Source organism: Triticum aestivum, chromosome 1D (assembly GCF_018294505.1).
Source record: "Triticum aestivum cultivar Chinese Spring chromosome 1D, IWGSC CS RefSeq v2.1, whole genome shotgun sequence".
NCBI classification, from domain to species: Eukaryota; Viridiplantae; Streptophyta; class Magnoliopsida; order Poales; family Poaceae; genus Triticum; species Triticum aestivum.
The window spans coordinates 280,762,818-280,780,463 of record NC_057796.1 but is presented as its reverse complement, the minus strand read 5'-3'; the positions used below and the strand labels follow the sequence as shown (position 1 = coordinate 280,780,463).

The following is a 17,646-nucleotide window of genomic DNA, read 5'->3' as shown; positions in this document are numbered from 1 at the left end:
AGAACGCATGCAAAAACCTTTTTTGCTCGCCACCCGCGCGTACGCGTACATTACCGCGCGCAGCAGTAACGTACGACGACCACGGCGGGCCGGGCATGCACGCAGCACAGCAGGAGTACGCGAACACGACACATGGGCGCCATGCCCGAGGCCCGCCGTAACGCGGCAGTCGCCCATGGACGGATCCGCCGTCATCGGACGGACCGGAGGGCGGCCCTAGAAGCGGGGAGGAGACGTGTTGACCTCTCTCTCCGTCAGAAAGACGACGAGGAGAGCGCGGCGGGTCGGCCCGTCCGTTACCGTGCTCAGGCGAGGCGGTGGGTTCACGGCGCCGGCCCGGCCCGCGCGCGCGCTCGCCCGTCCGTTACTGTGCGCAGTTAAGGCGGGCATTTACTCCTCGCCCCCCGCTGTAATCCGGCCCGTAATTACCCGCATTAATTCCCCTATATTCGGCTTTCCTTTTTCCATTTTTTCACGCCTCCGGCTCTGCTGGCCCGCGGGGCCCGCACCGGCGTGGGAATCGTTTCGCTGGTCACGGGCGTCTCCCCGAGGCACGCCCTGGCGCAGGGCCGCCGCCACGTGGGGCCCGGTGCACGCGGTTTCAACGGTGGGGCTGAGCTGTCAGTGACACTGCCAGCTGGCCCGCTCTCGTCACTGCGTTTGTTCTTTGCTATTAGGTCAAAGCGAGAGGGGGCGTGGAGTCGTAGCGGACAGTGTGCCCTCCCCTCCCACCTCCGCTCCGCTCACTCCTCTCCTCTCCTGCTGCGTCGCGAGAATAAAGGCGAGCGAGGGAGGAGGGATCGAGCCGAGTTCGTCTTCCCCGTCTCCGTCGACCTCCGAGCTCGAGGGACTGCCGGGGCCGGGCTGGGGAGGGGAGACAGGCGCTCAGGCGAGGCACAGAACAACCGACAGGGTATTTACTCCCGCCATTTACTTCTCCTTGTCCCTCGCCCCTCCGCTTTCACCCACCCATCTCCTCCTCCTCTTCCTCCTCCAAATCTTTCCCTTTACTACTCCCCCCGCTAAATCTTCTTCCCCCTCCGCCCTGTACCACCGCCCTCTCCCTCTCTACCATGCTTCGTCCTCACCTTGGTTTTTACTCCATCTTACGGTGAACCACTGCAGGTCGCTGCAGCCAGGTGCTCCTCCTTCCTTCTCCTTGGTCGGTCGGTCGGTCGAGGAGTTAAGGAAGAAGAACCATGTTTGGGGACTGCCAGGTTCTCTCGTCCATGGCGGCCATGGCCGCGGGCAGCTCCTCCGCCGATGCGCTCTTCGCCTCGCCGCTCATGCCCAACCCGGGCGCGCTCGCCGGCTTCATGTCTAACTCTTCCGCCATGCCCTTTCATCACCACTTCTCCACCAACTTGATACCCGTAAGTGCTTCGCCTTCGTCTTCATCTTGTCTGTTGCATATTAGCATATACATGCATATGAGGAAAATTAATAAATGTGTTTCTTTTTGCTGCTGGGTTGTTTTTTCAGAAAGAGGAGGGCGTTATGGGTGGGCTTCACATGGCCAAGGACGAGGAGTTGGACCTAGACATGGAGATGGAGCTCAGCGGCGGCTCCGGCAGCGGCCACCTGGACGGTCTGCTCAGCTTCGCCGACGTCGACGACGACAGAGACCAGAAGCCACAGCACAGCGAGCCGGACGGTGCCGGCGCCGGCCACCACCCCTCCTCTTCGGCGGCCGCGGCGGCGTCCAACGGCAACGGCAAGAAGAAGCGCTACCATCGCCACACCGCGCACCAGATCCAGCAGATGGAGGCGTAAGAAATAAGAACCCCACCCCGATCTTAATGACGAAAATCTTCCTGAATTAGTAATCTGACCGATGCGCGCGTATGGATGCTTTCATGCAGGCTGTTCAAGGAGTGCCCGCACCCGGACGACAAGCAGCGGCTGAAGCTGAGTCAGGAGCTGGGGCTGAAGCCCCGGCAGGTCAAGTTCTGGTTCCAGAACCGGCGCACGCAGATGAAGGCGCAGCAGGACCGCGCCGACAACGTCATCCTCCGCGCCGAGAACGAGTCCCTCAAGACAGACAACTACCGCCTCCAGGCCGCCATCCGCAACGTCGTCTGCCCTAGCTGCGGCCACGCCGCCGTCATTGGTGACATGTCCTACGAGGAGCAGAACCTCCGCATCGAGAACGCACGCCTCAAAGACGAGGTGCGTACGTTCTTGCCACTTGCTTAAACCCTAGCTAATTAATGCCTGCTAGTGTTACTGTAATGTACTGCATCAAGTTGTTCTTCACACGGGCTAATGGTGTACGTCTTTTGCGCGTCGGATGGTTGCTGCAGCTAGACCGCTTGGCGTGCATCGCCAGCAGGTACGGTGGCGGGCGCCAGCCTGGCATGTCGTCGGCTTCAGCGTTGAGCTGCATGTCGGCGCCGCCGCCGGTGCTCATGCCGCCCCTGGACCTCGACATGAACGTATACTCCCGGCACTTCGCCGAGCAGCAGCACGGCGCCATGGACCTCATGGCCTTGCCGCAGCAGATGGCCGCCGGCGGGCACGGCGTCGCGGCGACGGCGTCATACTTGCAGGGCCCAATGACGCCCGTCGTCGTCCAGGAGCAGGACAAACAGCTGGTGATGGAGCTCGCATCAACGGCCGCCGACCACCTCAGCAAGATGTGCCGCACCAGCGAGCCGCTCTGGGCGCGCCGCCGCGGCGCCGGTCCCTCGTCCGGCGAGGTCATGGACGCCGAGGAGCATGTGCGGATGCTCAGCTGGCCCATCGACTCCGGGAAGCAGCAACAGGCTGACGTCGCCCACGCGGCGAGGACTGAAGGGACGCGCGACAGTGCCGTCGTCATCATGAACAGCATCACATTGGTCGATGCCTTCCTCGACGCGGTGAGTACAGTTCATCAACTTCCATCTTGATCAAATTACTTCATTTTCTTCCATTGCCCACGTACGTCAGATTAACTTGAGATCACCCGCTCATGCGTGCAGAACAAGTGGATGGAGCTGTTCCCTTCGATCGTGTGCAAGGCAAGGACCATTCAGGTCATACACCATGGCGCTGCTTCTGGCCATCTCAGCAGTGGATCTCTCATCTTGGTAACCACCCCATTTACTACCACATCGGTTAATCCTAGATGCATGCATCGATCGATGTCGTAGTTGATTTGTTTGCTGATGAACGTGCGCATGCAGATGCAAGCGGAGATGCAGTTCCTGTCTCCTCTAGTGCCGGCGCGGGAGGTGGTCTTCTTCCGGTACTGCGTGCACAACGCCGACGAAGGCACCTGGTCCATCGTCGACTTCCCAGCCGACGGCTTCCAGGAGGAGCTTCTGCAGCAGCAGCAGCAGACCAGCTCGCTGGTCCGGTGCCGCCGCCGGCCCTCCGGCTGCATCATCCAGGACGCCCCCAATGGCTATTCCAGGGTACGCACCGCCACCCCCAAGGCCCAATGCATGCATCATGCATGTGTGACGTGGCATGCCACATCGCGATGCATGTGTGACGTGGCATGGCATGCATGGACTGAGCTCTGACACGTGGATTGACGCAGGTGGTGTGGGTGGAGCACATGGAGGTGGTGGGGGAGGAGAAGCCCCTGCAGCCGGTTTTCAAGGACCACGTCGCCGGCGGCGCCGCGTTCGGGGCCACCAGGTGGGTCTCCGTCCTCCAGCGCCAGTGCGAGCGCCTTGCCAGCGAGCTCGCCCGCAGCATCGCCGACCAAGGAGGTAAGGACCGCCCTGCACCGCGTCGATCGCATCGCACGGCATGCCTTCTTCTCTTTGCTGCTTACATTTCATCTGAATGATGCTCATCCTGCTTGTGAATTCCGATGCTGAATCTAGATTATTACCTAAACCGATCGATCTCGCCATTTATCTCTATGCTTGTTCTGTACCGTAGTTGTTCTTGCCTGCTCGCCTGTCAATTGTTCGACATTATGCCTCAGAGGACCAATGCTTAGTTGCTTCTTTAAAACATGTCCTTTTGTCTGTCATCATCGTATTATTGGGAAGGAAGATCGTACCAATATATGTGTACATGCTCGTTTACTTGTTTATACTCGAGTGCTGCAATTTCAATCATTCTCTTGGGATCTTCTACACTGGTTGTACTTACCACTTTTATCATTTCTGTGCTGGGTTTTATCGATATTTATCCATCTTCACAAGAGCTTAATCGTATTGATTTCTATATCCCAATCCCAGTTATCCGCACCCCTGAGGCGAGGACAAATATGATGAAGCTGTCTCAGAGGATGATCACCGCCTTCTGTGCTAACATAAGTGCATCTGGGAGCCAGTCTTGGACGGCACTATCTGATTCTACAGACGACACTGTCAGGATTACAACAAGGAAGAATACTGAGCCGGGGCAGCCCAGCGGTGTCATCCTCACTGCGGTCTCCACAAGCTGGCTTCCTTTCAGCCATCAACAGGTGTTTGAACTTCTTGCAGACGAGCAACAGCGCTGTCAGGTACCAACGATCTATATTATCTTCTCAAATATTGTTATCATTGTTAGTTTTTGTTACCTTCTTTCTTCTAAAATTTTCTTTACTTTATCAGTTCTGTGATGCGTGTCATGCTTTTGCAGCTTGAGATTTTGTCAAACGGGGGCTCACTTCATGAGGTGGCACATATTGCAAATGGATCACACCCAAGGAATTGCATTTCTCTTCTTCGCATAAATGTAAGTACTCTTTCCGGTCGTCACAAGTTCTGAATGCTGGAGTTCCTTTGTACTTGAATAAAAAGCTGTGTACACCAAGAGGCCACAAAAGCTCTTTCGGGCACACTCAATAATATAACTCTTTCTTTGGTAACTAGAACTTCACGTGTACTTAGTATCTATGCCGAACATGTATAATCACAATTTGTCACTTCCTAAATCTTACTGACCATGTAGAGGAAAATATATAATGTTTTAATGAGCAAAATTGCCAAAAATTTAGCAAGAGTTTTTCAATAGCTCATTGCTACTGAATTACTGCAGTAACAGCTATTTATTTTGATAGTGCTTCTAGTAACATACTGTTTACTACCAATACCAACATTTTGATAGTGGTTCAAATAACTTACTGTTTCCTACCAATACCAAGGACAATAAATTAACACTGGCTGCTTAAGGTACCACATTAAATGATATGTGTGTGGTGTAGGCTCAGGCTGGTCACATGCACCACTGTAATTTGCTACAAAAGCTTTTAGATTCGTTTATGTGCTGCCATTACGTTCACAATTCGTCTAATTTGCTATAAGAGCTTTTAGATGCAAAGAAAATACTCAATTTTAGAAATACATGTTGCGTCTTGTACACATTATATGTCTAGTGAGTTCTAAATCAGTCTCGATGTACTGCCTTTCCATGTTTACAATCTGATTGAGATATCTTAGTGACATCTCTGTGGTCGGTAGATATGGAACTATGGAAGCACATGCATGCTAGAGAAGTAGAGAATTACTTCCTTCTTTGTACTCCTTGTAAGATCAACTAAGTTTAGATTACCAGTTTACAGTTAATAACATGCTGACATCTCGGTAAATGTTGAGAGCTGACATTTCTGCAACTTTCTATCACAGTCTGCAAGCAACTCATCACAGAATGTGGAGCTCCTGCTGCAGGAGAGCAGCATCCACCCTGATGGTGGAAGCCTGGTGGTGTTTGCAACCGTGGATGTGGATGCCATCCAGGTCACAATGAGCGGGGAAGATCCTTCCTACATCCCTCTACTCCCCATGGGCTTCGCCATCTTCCCAGCCACCAGCCCTTCACCTGGAGCCACTAGCTCAGACACCACCAGCAACGGCGAAACTAGTCCTGGCAATGCAGATGAGCCCGCCACCGGCTGCCTCCTCACCGTCGGCATGCAGGTGCTGGCCAGCGCCGTGCCTTCAGCCAAGCTCAACCTCTCAAGCGTCACCGCAATCAACAGCCACATCTGCAACACCATTCACCAGATTACAACAGCACTCAAGGGTGCCGGAGGTGGCCGGACTGAGCCGGCGCCTGCAGGTTCCGACCAGTAGCAAGAGATGCTGGGTGGGAGTGGAGGGGAGCACACGCCGCAGACCGAAGTACAATTATTTTGCCACCTGCTGACACCTCAAGTATCCCTATTAGCAGCTCAGGTGCAAGGAAGGATTTGACAAGAGCCCAAGACTAACAACAAAACCCCTCTCTTCCCGCCATGCTCCTCTCAAAATGGCAAAAATACCCTCGAGTAAACCACTGGGGGCATTTTGATCATTTTGGGAAGGAAGGCAACGTGATCCATCTCCAGCCAGAAAGGGTCTTGTCAAGCTCTCACTTGCACCAACCAACACCAACAGAATCAGCCCAGGGCATTTTGGTCATGCGGTTCTTGCTGCTACTCTCCCTCTCCCCCCTGCTCAGAAAGTCAAAGACTGTGAAGGTATCTTCTTTTGATTTTGTAATAATGAGAGTACTTAATTAGTTTGAGCGTGCGATCCGTTGTAGACTTTGTTCCAAGACTTGTTAAAGCAGACTGTAATGCGAAAGGGAAGATGAAGGTGAGAGAGGAGGAGTCAAGAGCGAACCATTCGTGATCCTTCCCACTAGCAACGGAAGGGTCTCTTGGTTCGGGAATTGACTTGTTTCCTCTCTCCGCCTTGTCTGTAAAACATTTGGATCATGTTTTGTTATTACTGTGTTATTGGTACTTCTTACATTGCAATCTGCGGATCTCTTATCTCTCCTCTGGTTGTTGAATGGTAGTGAATGCGGATGCTGGCTTTTGTTTTTTGCGTGAGCCTAATCTGCGCCAGGCTTTGAATGCCTGCCCTTCTGCTGCATTGGATCCATTGTCTTCATTGGTGGCCTCAGCCTCGGCCTCCTCCTCCTTGGCTCGAATTTGTTCTGACAACCTACAACTGTGGTGGAGGACCAATTTCATTTTTGAGCTGTGAGGCAGTGCTGTGCCGAGATGCTTGGCTTTTCAAGCTTCTGCCTATTTATCCCTTCCCCTGTGCTGTACTACCGCTACACAGGGAGATGCTGTGTGTGGTTGTTGGGTGGGGAGATGCCTCACATAAATACCACCATGCTGTTGCTATGAAGAGGAAAGGCTCTTCTTCCTTACCTGCATGGTGCATGCTACCATAGATCTCCAAGTCTAGTATCTATTTATACCACCCCTGCCTGTACTGGATTTGTTTGATGCTTTGACTTGTGTGTGTGTGTGTGTGTGTATGCAAATGTAGCTGCATGCATGCTTGCTCCTCTAGCTGGATCAGGCGGGGGGCCCTCTATCTTCAGATGGTTTTGGCGTACTGACAGTGACCGCACCAAAGGTTGGAGGTGTCCTTGCATGCATGTTTTAATCATCTTGTCTTTAATTAAAGGCATTCTACTGAGGGCAACTCCAACATGGATCATCAAACCGCCCCCAAAAATCCCGACTAAACGGTCTTTGTCATTCATCGGCGGTCACCAAAAATGTCCGGACCTGTCCGAATGCCTGAAATCCAAAAAAAGGAACTATTTGAGATTTGTGGGCGTTCAGACCTCTGTACGTTGGACTCAGACACTCCCGCACATCCATAAAGCCCACTCGGAGTCCTCATCCCTCCCACTTTGTCCCTCCCTATGTATGCTCCCTCGACGACCGACACCCCCACTGTACCACCCCGGCCACCACCTTGGCCTTTCTGGAACTCCACTGCTCAACCTAGGCACCTTCCTTCCTTCGACTACGTCGTTGTTCCACCCCAGACCTGGCCGCAACCCAGGTATTCTTTGCTACCTACCGACACCTTCCATGGTAGACACCACACCCGAAAAGTGTCCAGTCAAATGCCATTCCCAAATTCTTTGACGTTCTCATTGTTTCTTTAAAGCAAACACGATGGATTCATACGAGTAGTACTTCTATAACAATTTCACTGAGTCATCTTAATCGGATGAGGAGGTGGAATATGAGGATGAAACGGCGATGATGAGGGCGGTTCTTGCAGACGCGATGTCTGTGGAAGAGCATGTTCTCAACACCTCAACCACAAGGTTCAACAAAGGGTCGTCGAGTGTTGAATCGGAATAGGGCACGTGGGCATTTGATGTTAGTCGGTGACTACTTTCGCCTCCGATGCACTATTCAAGCCCTATGTCCGCCATCGATTTCGGATATGGCGACAAGTATTTGTTGCATCTACCATGGTGTCCGGGCCAATCATGATTACTTCATCCAGAAGAAGGGTCCCATTAGAACCATTGAGTTCTTTGGTTACCAGAAGTGCACGACTACAATGAAGATGCTTGCCTGTGGCACGACCGCTGATTCGTGGGATGAGTATCTGTCAATGTCTGAAAGCACATGTCTCGAAGCGATGGTCAAATTTGCTACTGCAGTGGTGAAGGCGTTTGGACCGGAGTACTTGAGAGAACCCACTATGCAACAAGGCTCATGGCAACTGGAGAAGCAAGAGAGTTTACAAGTATGCTCGGATCCCTGAATTGCATGCACTGGAAATCAAAGAACTGCCCTTATGCTCAACAAGGGCAATAGCAAGGTCATCGCAAAAAGCCCACCATCATTCTTGAAGCAGTTGCATCACATGACCTCTAGTTTTGACACTTTTATTTGGCATGCTGAAGTGGTCTCCGTTGTTTGCAAGGTTGTGTGCGGGCCAAGCTCCTAAGTGCAACTATACCATCATTGGTCATAACTACAATGTGGTATACTATCTTTGATGGTAACTATCCTTCAAAATATGTCATTTTGCCCCAAAACAAGAATTGGCTAGAAACAGTGTGGAGAGAGCATTTGGAGTGCTCCAAGCCTGTTTTGCAGCTCTTCGCGGGCTTGTTAAACTATGGGATGCAGAAACATTGTGGGAGGTGATAACAACGTGTGTAATCATGCACAACATGATTGTGGAGGATGAGGATGATGGAGTTTGCCATGGTCTAGATGTTTAAAATATGGGTGATCCTATCTAGCTTCAAGACCAAAATCGACATTGACAAACTCATGAGCAGCTGCAAAATGATGTGGTTTAGCATCTTTGGAAGTTTCTGGAAAACTAGAACATGTGTGTGACTAAGATGAATTCAAACTTGAAATATTTTATTTCCATACTTTTGTTTGTATTGTAATATTTTTATCTGAATTATAGTTGCATTATAATATTTATCTTTCAATTGCATAAGAATTGTGCTATTTATCTTTGATTGTTTTGAATAGTCTGGGTATAGAAAAAAACTGGGAGCGGACATTTGGGGTGTGTTTGGTTGCTCGCATCGAGCTCAACCAGGCCCGCGCGGGAAGGGAGAGGCCTGTTTGGTTGCCTGGTTTTCCTGTTGGGCCTGCATCGCATGCTTCTCAAAGCAGCCCAGAGCCCGGCTCGCTGGAAACGCTCGGATCGGCAGTTTCTCGCGAGCCAGGCTGAGTGCGGCGCGAGGTCGCACGGGCGGGAGCGAGGCGAGGGCGAGGGGGATGGCGGGAGATGGAAATCTGGCGCGCCGTCCCGACACCAAATTAGCCTCACCCCCCCCTTTCACTCGCTCACCCATAGCCACTGCCCCCTTTCTTCCCTACTGCCTCACCACCGGCGGCGGCTGCGATTTCAGATCTGTGCTATAGGCGGCGGCGGAAGAGGCGGCGGCGTTTGCGGCGGATCTGGTGCTCCCCTTGCTGTTGGCCACCGTCTGGTCGACCTAGTCTGTGCCATGGCTCCCCCTACGCCGTCCTCGTCTCCGATGCCGGTAAGCAGCACCCCCTCCCCCCTTTGTTAGCTCAGTGGTTAGGCCGTTAAGCTAGGTGTAGAATCGATTTCCCACTGAACGAACCGTCGATGTCGACTAGGTTATGGACGCACGGATGAGGCTGATAATCCAGGCAGCAGCACTGATTAGTGTGATTCAGGCATGGGGCATGTTCATGCACCAGAGAGTTCATCGTGCTGGGAGACCTTTGATCCGCTATGGTCCATTGTTTCCCCGGGAACAGGAGAGGATCCAAAATTTGAACTACATCTACAACTGCAATGACGTCGAGGCTCTGTGGATGCTTAGAATGAAAAGAGCGGCATTTGCCAGGCTTGTCGAGACCTTCAGGAGCAGGGGGCTGTTACAAGATAGCATCAACACCAGTGTCGAAGAGTAAGTGGCCATGTTCCTCTATGTTGTTGGCCATAACCAGAGGTTCATGGTCATTCACAACACGTTCAGGAGATCAATGGAGACCATTTCTAGGTACTTCAAGCAAGTGCTTTTTGCTATTGGGGAGCTTAGAGGAGAGATGATCAGGATACCATCTGGTCAGACTCCACCCAAGATTCGCGGAAGCCCAAGATGGTATCCATACTTCAAGGTGAGCATTGACAATATACACTGTTCATGGCTTGATATGCTTGTATTGTTCAAGTTGAGCACTAACACAGGCTTGTGATGCCATTTTCAGGATTGCATTGGGGCAATAGATGGTACTCATGTCACTGCCAGAGTTTCTAGGTCACAGTCTGCAGCATACAGGGGAAGGAAGCACTACACAAGCCAGAATGTGCTTGCTGCTGTTGACTTTGATCTGAAGTTCACATATGTGCTGGCTGGCTGGGAGGGGTCGGCGCATGATACTAACATTCTCACTGACAGCATGAGTCGACCTGATGGGATCAACATCCCCGACGGCAAGTTCTACCTTGGAGATGCTGGCTATGCATGTCGGCCGGGTATTCTTCCACCCTTCAGGAAAACAAGGTACCATCTCAACGAGTTCTCTGGTAGGAACTATCCTAGGACTGCACAGGAGCTGTTTAATCTCAGACACTCCAGCCTTAGAGTAACTGTTGAGAGGGCATTTGGAGCTCTGAAGAATAGGTTTAAGATCCTGGATCAGAAGCCATTCCACCCATACTCCACTTAGGTTAAGCTAGTTCTTGCTTGTTGCATTCTGCATAACTGGATCCTCCAGTGGGGCTTTGATGAACACGTGCCTGGGGAGGAAGATGTCGAGCCTGACGATGTTGTTAGCTCTGGGCATGGTGTGGAGGCATTTGACAATGACGCTTGGAAGAACAAAAGGTTGGAGTGGGGCAGAGGCGATGTGGCTTAACAGAGGTCAATGCAGGATTTGAAGATGGAAGAAGAACAAGAAGCAGCAGCAGAAGCAGAAGCAGAAGCAGAAGAAGAGGAGAGGAAGAGGAAGATCTGGTAGCAGCAACACCGATGAACTATCCCTTATTTAGCCAATGGCTCTTAATAATTTGAACTGTCATTTGATACTAGTTAGGATGAACTATCATTTGTTTAAGTAGATGACGCTACATGTTCAGATTCGGTGTGGTAAGCTCACCACTAGTTTGAAGTGGTGACAACACCTTATGCAGGTTACAACCAAACACCATGTTATATGTGCACCTAATGCAATGCGGGCAATCAAACGCCGGGTCGAAAATGGTTGTCTCATGCAACTAGGGGCATGCAGGCAACCAAACTATATGCATCGGATGTTTTTTAGCCTGCATCCCCTCAAACCGGCTCAATAGAGTCAGGCTCGCCGGGCCAGGCTGGATCGGCAATGTAACCAAACACGCCTTTGGTGCCTGCCCTTGGATGGCCTATGCTCCTATTCGTGCCACATTTGGTGATGTACTTTTTCCGGTAATCCGCGTTGGAGTTGCCCTAAGCCTACGTGTGTTGCTATGTGACGTGCCGCTGAGGGATATATCTTGTGGTGGTGTGTTGTGTGTCAGCAGTGTCAAGCTTGAGAAGCAGCAGCCCTTACGACGGGGGCGTTGATCTATCGCCTCGTGTGCCCTACATATGTATGTTGGCTAGTGACCTGTCTCTGTTGACTCAATGGAGGTCCTGTGCCTGGGGCAGTGTGGTGATATACATGGACCATGATGCGTCAGGTCAGGCTTTGCATTGCATGTCACTCATGCCATTGCAACTTGCCATCGCTCTGCTCTGCTCCCTGGCATTGGCTCTGATTCCTGCTTAGTGCTTACCATACAGGCAGCTTGCCCGGAGAAATGTGAGACGCAATCATATAGTATGAAAAGAGAGAAGAAGCTACTAATATTGATTCCTGAAAGAAACAAGCCAGTAATCTTGAGTGGGAGAATAGAAAAAAGACCCCCGCATCGCTCGTACCGGCGACTCGGGGGAACCTAGTCCCGCAGGCCACCGGGCCTCCCGTCCAGCACCTCTCCCTCGCCGTTGTTGAGGGTCTTTGCCGAGCGAAGCCCAGGCAGTGCCGGCGGCGGCGGGGCCTTCCATGGGCGCGGCTCCTCTCCCTCCCTGGCGGCGGCGCGACTCTGATCTAGCGGCGGCGTGGCTCCAATCTGGTGGCGGCGAACCTCCGATTTGATGGTGGCGGCGCTGCTCATTGACGGGTGTGGTGAGGTGCCCCGTTCGGTGGTGTGCCCCGGCTTGCAGCGATGGCTTGGGTTGTCGATCCCTCCGATCTGATCTGGGTGGGTTGGTCGAAGTCGGCCAAAGTTGTGGTCGGTCGTGCGCCTCGCCGGTTGATGCGGCATGGGGTTCTGGTCGGCAGGCTTCAGTCCACGGATGCTTGCAGGCACGCGGCGGCGGGCTGGATCTGGGCGGCGTGTGGGCCTGCTGCCGTGAAAATAATGGTGGATGTCCTCGTGCTCTTTTCGCATCATCGCGAAGTCCTACATGATCTGTCCTCCTTGATTTGGTCATCGACGTGTTCCGGAACTTCTGCCGGAGATCCTGCCCAAAATATCTGGATCGGATAGTATTCGGCCGTGCACGCCATATCAGCCTATGAGGTTCCATGACGACGTGGCGCGAAGCTCTATTGTTTGTTGACACCATAGGACATGTCAGCTTCTCGATTTCTATGCCGTAGACAGCTGTGGAGAAGGTCATGGTGGCTGAGATCGAAGGGTCAGTTAGATGGACGGAGCCTTCGAGGCGATGGAGTCAGCCGGGTGTTTGATAACTCTTAGGAGCAGCAGTGTCAAGTGAGGGCGGTAGCATTGGAGGAATTCATTTTTGGTGGTACTCCTCGAGTATCGAGCCGTGACTTTCAAGGTGAAAACGTAAGGCCTGGCCTTCATTGGTTGTGCTGGCAATTGCCTTGCTTAAGGAATTGTTTTGAGAGCTCGGACTTCTTCAGGGTGAAAACCTAAGATTTTGGATCGAGCAACGATGGTGCTTGTGCACTGTTTCCTTCTTGGGGGCGTTGTTTTTGAAGACCTTTTATGTTTTTCGAGTGTTGCATTTGGATGTGGTTTGTGTGCGGCTACTGAGATAAGTCGATCGTTGTGGCGGGACCTTTGTTTTTTCCTTTCTTTTTTATTTTTTTCTTTAGCTGTGTGCATCCTGGATGTCATTACGACATTTTGTAAGTGCAGAGGCTGAGTGTAATTGGCATCTGCGTGATATTAATATATTACCTTTTAAAAAAAAGTAATCTTGAGTGTTGATATGCCATGTTTTGTTATGACATGATAAAGAAAGAAGCCAGGTACTCAAGTTCAGAGCTGCCTCTTTCATTCTCTCATCTTCTGAAGTAAGTGATATAGCACCAGGAGATCGAAGACTATCAATCAAATTACAAACCAGCTGGTATACTGCGTACAAATCCAGTCAAGAACAGTTGTTCAGAAGAGCCATGGAATTCTGGGGAGCTTTACATGGGTGTTTCTTTCTAACAGTTTTACAGATTTTCTTTCTGACAGTTTGGAACCAAAACTTGTTGATGCTAACCTACTGTATCCCTATCAGCAAACTGATGCCAGACGCATCAGCCTCTCAAGTCTCAACCTACGAATCAACAGACGCCATCGTCCCGTCGACGACATTCTGCGTCTCCTGGTTTAGCTCCCCTGTTGCCAATCGAACTCCTCCATTGTTCTGCTCTGCCAAGACCCCGTACCCAAAATCTTCAGATATGGGGATTATGTCGTCAGATCGTCGTCCGGTTTGTAGGTTACCCCTCGATCTCTTTCTTTCTCAGTGTGCTGCGGACAAGGGGGGATATGGTCATGGTGTGGCTCGCTCCTGCTCCTAGTATGCCCAACGACCTTGCGGTGACATGCAATGGTCAAGCAGGAACGGGTTGGACTCTGCGCATCCCCGACGCCACGGCGCGTAGCGTCCGAGGGGCGTGTCGTCGTCGAACTCTACCGGCAGCATGCTCCGGCCGCTTGGGGAGCCTTCGCCGGCCTCGAGCTGCAGCGTGCTCTGGCTCGGGAAGCCGTCGCTCGCCTCCGGCTGCGGCGAGCTCTGGCTTATTAGGAAGCCCTCGGCGGCCTCCAGCTCCAGCGTGCTCTTACTCGGGAAACCCTGGCCGTGGACGGACTCCAGCTGCAGCGTGCTCTGACACAGGAAGCACTGGCCGGCCTCCAGCTGCAGCGTGCTCTGACACAGGCAGCACTGGCCGGCCTCTAGCTCCAGCGTCCTCTGGATCGTGAAGCCGCCCTCGCTCGCCTCTAGCTGCGGCGAGCTCTGGCTTGGGAAGCCTTCGCCGGCCTCTAGCTGCAGTGTGCTCCGGCTCAGGAAGCTCTCTGTCACCTTGGAGTCCGCCTCGAATGTCGCCCTCGGATCGCTGTCCCTCATCTCCAGATTGGCTGGATTTTGACCAATCTTGTCAGAAATGTAGATTGTGTTGCAACCGCAATGCTCAAATAAAAGATTAGTGAAGTGTTAAACAGATTGAGATTGAACTGAAAAGGAAAGAAACCAAGTCTAATTAACCAATTTTCCATCTAGATTCAGCGAACCACTTGAACTTTCACCATGTCCAACGAGACAAACTTAAACAGCTACTGTACTTCCATTTGCTGATAGTACAATGTAGTACTATTCAGTTTCTTAGTTGGATTGTGGACATGTTTCACTTCATTGTCAGAAATTTGAAATTTGCTTTTATCTAAAAAAGAAATTTGAAATTTGTGTTTCTACAGCATTCTTACTGATCAAACAGGAGATTACTGAAGAATCAAACATAACCATTGTGGCATTGTGCCAACATAAGCAAATATGTGTACCAACATAACCCAATTTTCCGTCTAGATTTCGTTGAACCATTTCGAAATTTTTGCCACGCCCAATCCTGTAAAACAGCTACTGCATCTGCATTTGCATTTGCGGACACAAGGAATCCAATTTCTTGTCAGGGACAGCTAACTAAACGTGCCTAGATATGAACAGTTAGCTATCAGAGATGGGCGTTTCTACATCGTTCCCATTAAAGTTTACAGATACAGAAACCTTCCAGGCTCTGAAACCAAACAAGATGGGGGATTAACCAACCCCACTTTCCGTCCAGATTCAGTCACCAACAGTCGACTCAACTAGAGGTATCTAGTCCCACGAAAATTTACAGATACAGCAACCTTCCATGCTGTGAACATAACAGGATAGGTGGGATTAACGAAGCCAACTTTCCCGTCCAGATTCAGTAACCAACGGTCAACTCAACTAGAGGCATCTACTAGTCCTGAATCCAAAGAAAGGCGGTGGAGGGATTAACCTAGCCTAAATGCCTGTCCAGATTCAGTAGTGAGCAATCAGTTGGCGCACTCGATCGCACCGGGAGGAAGATGCTTACCGTCGAGACGGTCGTGCGGCCATGCGAAGTAGCCCCAGTCCCACCTCTCGAAGTCGTACTTGGGGCGCTGCAGCCTCACCAGCGGCTCTCGCACGGCGGCGGCGAACCCAAGCTCCGGGCCCCTGCATTTCGAGTCGCGAACCAAACACCAAGAATCAATTAACCCGGTCCGAAACAGAGACACGTCGAGCAAGAAAGCGAGCAATCCTTGAATGAACAGAGCAGGGCAGGGAGGTGCAACAATGGCGGGCGGCGACCGGGAGAACGGAGGCGAGCTCAGCAAGCATCGGCGCGCGGAAGAAACAGAGCAAGATGGAGAGAAACGTTGGAGGACGGAACCAAGGAGGAGGAAAGAATCGAGAGAAGGCTAACTGGCCTGGGAAGGGCGACGCCCGTGTCCATCTCGATCTCCGCCCTGAAGCGGCCGCCGCCGTTCCTGTGCTCCCCCCTCCTGGATGACGGTGACCACGCCATCGCCGGGGACATGCTGCCACCGCTGGACCTCGCCAGCGCCGGCGACATGATGCCACCGCTGCTCATCTCTCCGGATGGCGCTCTCCCTCTCTCTCTCTCTCTCTCGTGCGTGGTGGGCTCTCTCCTGGAGTCGTGCGTGGGCGCTGGGGCAGATATACTATAGGAGCAGTTAGAGGAAGAGAGGGGAGGTGTTCGAGGATAGAAGAAGAAGAAAGGGCAGAGGAAGGCAGGGGCGGGAGTTTGTTAGTTGCGGCCGGCCGTTACGCTTGGACCCCCTCCCTTCGCCTCTACGGGCCCCTCCTTGTGGCCCACCCTGCGCCCGTCCCGTCTCGTATGCATCATATGTAAGCCAAATTTAGCTAAAAAAAATGTAAGCCAGTTTTGCGTCATTTCTTTATCTTTATCTTTATCTTTACCTAATAATAATAAAGCAAATTGGGCTTCTTTCGTCCGTCATGGCATTTTTTTAAAAAGTCCCTCTATTTCAGAGAATTCAACCCGCAGTCCTGTTTTAAGTTAAAACGAAATGTTATTTTCGTGTTTTATACAAAAGTCACTGTCTTTTCTTGAAATCAACCCGCCGTCTGGATTTAAGTCACACCCGAACCGTTATTTTACATTTTTCGAAACCCCCGATGTTTTAGGTAATTCATCCGCGGTTCATATTTAAGTCAAATAAATGCTTTTTTAAAATCATCCATATCTTTTAAACGGTAACTCCGATTTGAACATGTTATATATGAAATTTGATTAGAAAAATATGTAGAATATGAATATGAGATTATTTTTACCTGTTAAGTATTTTTAAATATTATTTGGAATATATTTGAGTCAAACAAATGATTTTCTAAATTATCTGTATCTTTTAAACCATAACTTCGATTTTAACATATTATATATGAAATTTTATTAGAAAAATGTGTGGAATCTAAATATGATGTTAATTTTACCTGTTAAATATTTTAAATATATTGTTATGGAAGCAAACTTATAATTTATAGCGTAAGATTCGTTTTTTTCATACCGGCGACGATCCCGATTGCAAATAAACACCCCACTATAACCATATACGGAAAAGAAAACATCGATAACTACACATGGATACCTCTGAAAAATGTCGCGGGGGAAAACAACATATTTCTCATCGCGAGAGTGAGAGAAAGCGAGTGAGAGAGAGAGGGAGAGAGAGAGGGGGAGGGAGGAGAGAGGGAGAGAGAGACGCCTTAGGATTAACCATATTCAACACACGTTTTTTGTTGTTTTGTGTGAACACCGAGGCCATCGCCAGCGAGAGTGAGAAGGAGGATAAGCGGCAACACAAATATGATACCTCGCAAAAATAAAGGAGATGGACCTATTGTGCTCTTGAGTGATGGTTGTTGAGTTAAGAGCGTGTGTTATGTTTTCTCTCCCGTTGCAACGCACGGGCTATTTTGCTAGTTTTAATAAAAAAAGGTAGGACATTCTCTACCTTATGCACTCAAAACGGGTAAAATGCCTGAATGACCCAGGTCATTTACATGAAGGTGATGTTAGCGCTGCACAGCGTATGCAGCAGGCCACCACCAAACCTACATATCAAGTTCAACAGAGGGAGGAAAGAAAGGGCTCTATGAAACTATGTGGAGGTTATTACATTAGCCCATGATCGA

The 17,646-nt window shown here is 50.8% G+C and overlaps 2 protein-coding genes across 2 annotated transcripts; one reads left to right on the top strand and one right to left on the bottom strand.

The window, feature by feature from the left end:
* The first annotated feature begins 706 nt into the window (after window positions 1–706).
* LOC123181469 (homeobox-leucine zipper protein ROC3) lies at window positions 707–6,670 on the top strand. The gene is made up of 11 exons (XM_044593729.1): window positions 707–913; window positions 1,126–1,373; window positions 1,483–1,769; window positions 1,863–2,169; window positions 2,304–2,861; window positions 2,964–3,071; window positions 3,168–3,398; window positions 3,527–3,701; window positions 4,182–4,450; window positions 4,570–4,665; window positions 5,556–6,670. Exons 2-11 carry the CDS (start codon window positions 1,200–1,202, stop codon window positions 6,000–6,002), a joined length of 2,652 nt encoding a protein of 883 aa, XP_044449664.1. The 5' UTR covers window positions 707–913; window positions 1,126–1,199; the 3' UTR covers window positions 6,003–6,670.
* Window positions 6,671–13,478: 6,808 nt separating this feature from the next.
* LOC123168425 (uncharacterized) lies at window positions 13,479–16,207 on the bottom strand. Its single transcript, XM_044586301.1, has 3 exons — window positions 15,897–16,207; window positions 15,521–15,642; window positions 13,479–14,537 (listed from the first exon to the last, which is right to left on the bottom strand). Exons 1-3 carry the CDS (start codon window positions 16,058–16,060, stop codon window positions 13,975–13,977), a joined length of 849 nt encoding a protein of 282 aa, XP_044442236.1. The 5' UTR covers window positions 16,061–16,207; the 3' UTR covers window positions 13,479–13,974.
* Between the last annotated feature and the right edge of the window lie 1,439 nt (window positions 16,208–17,646).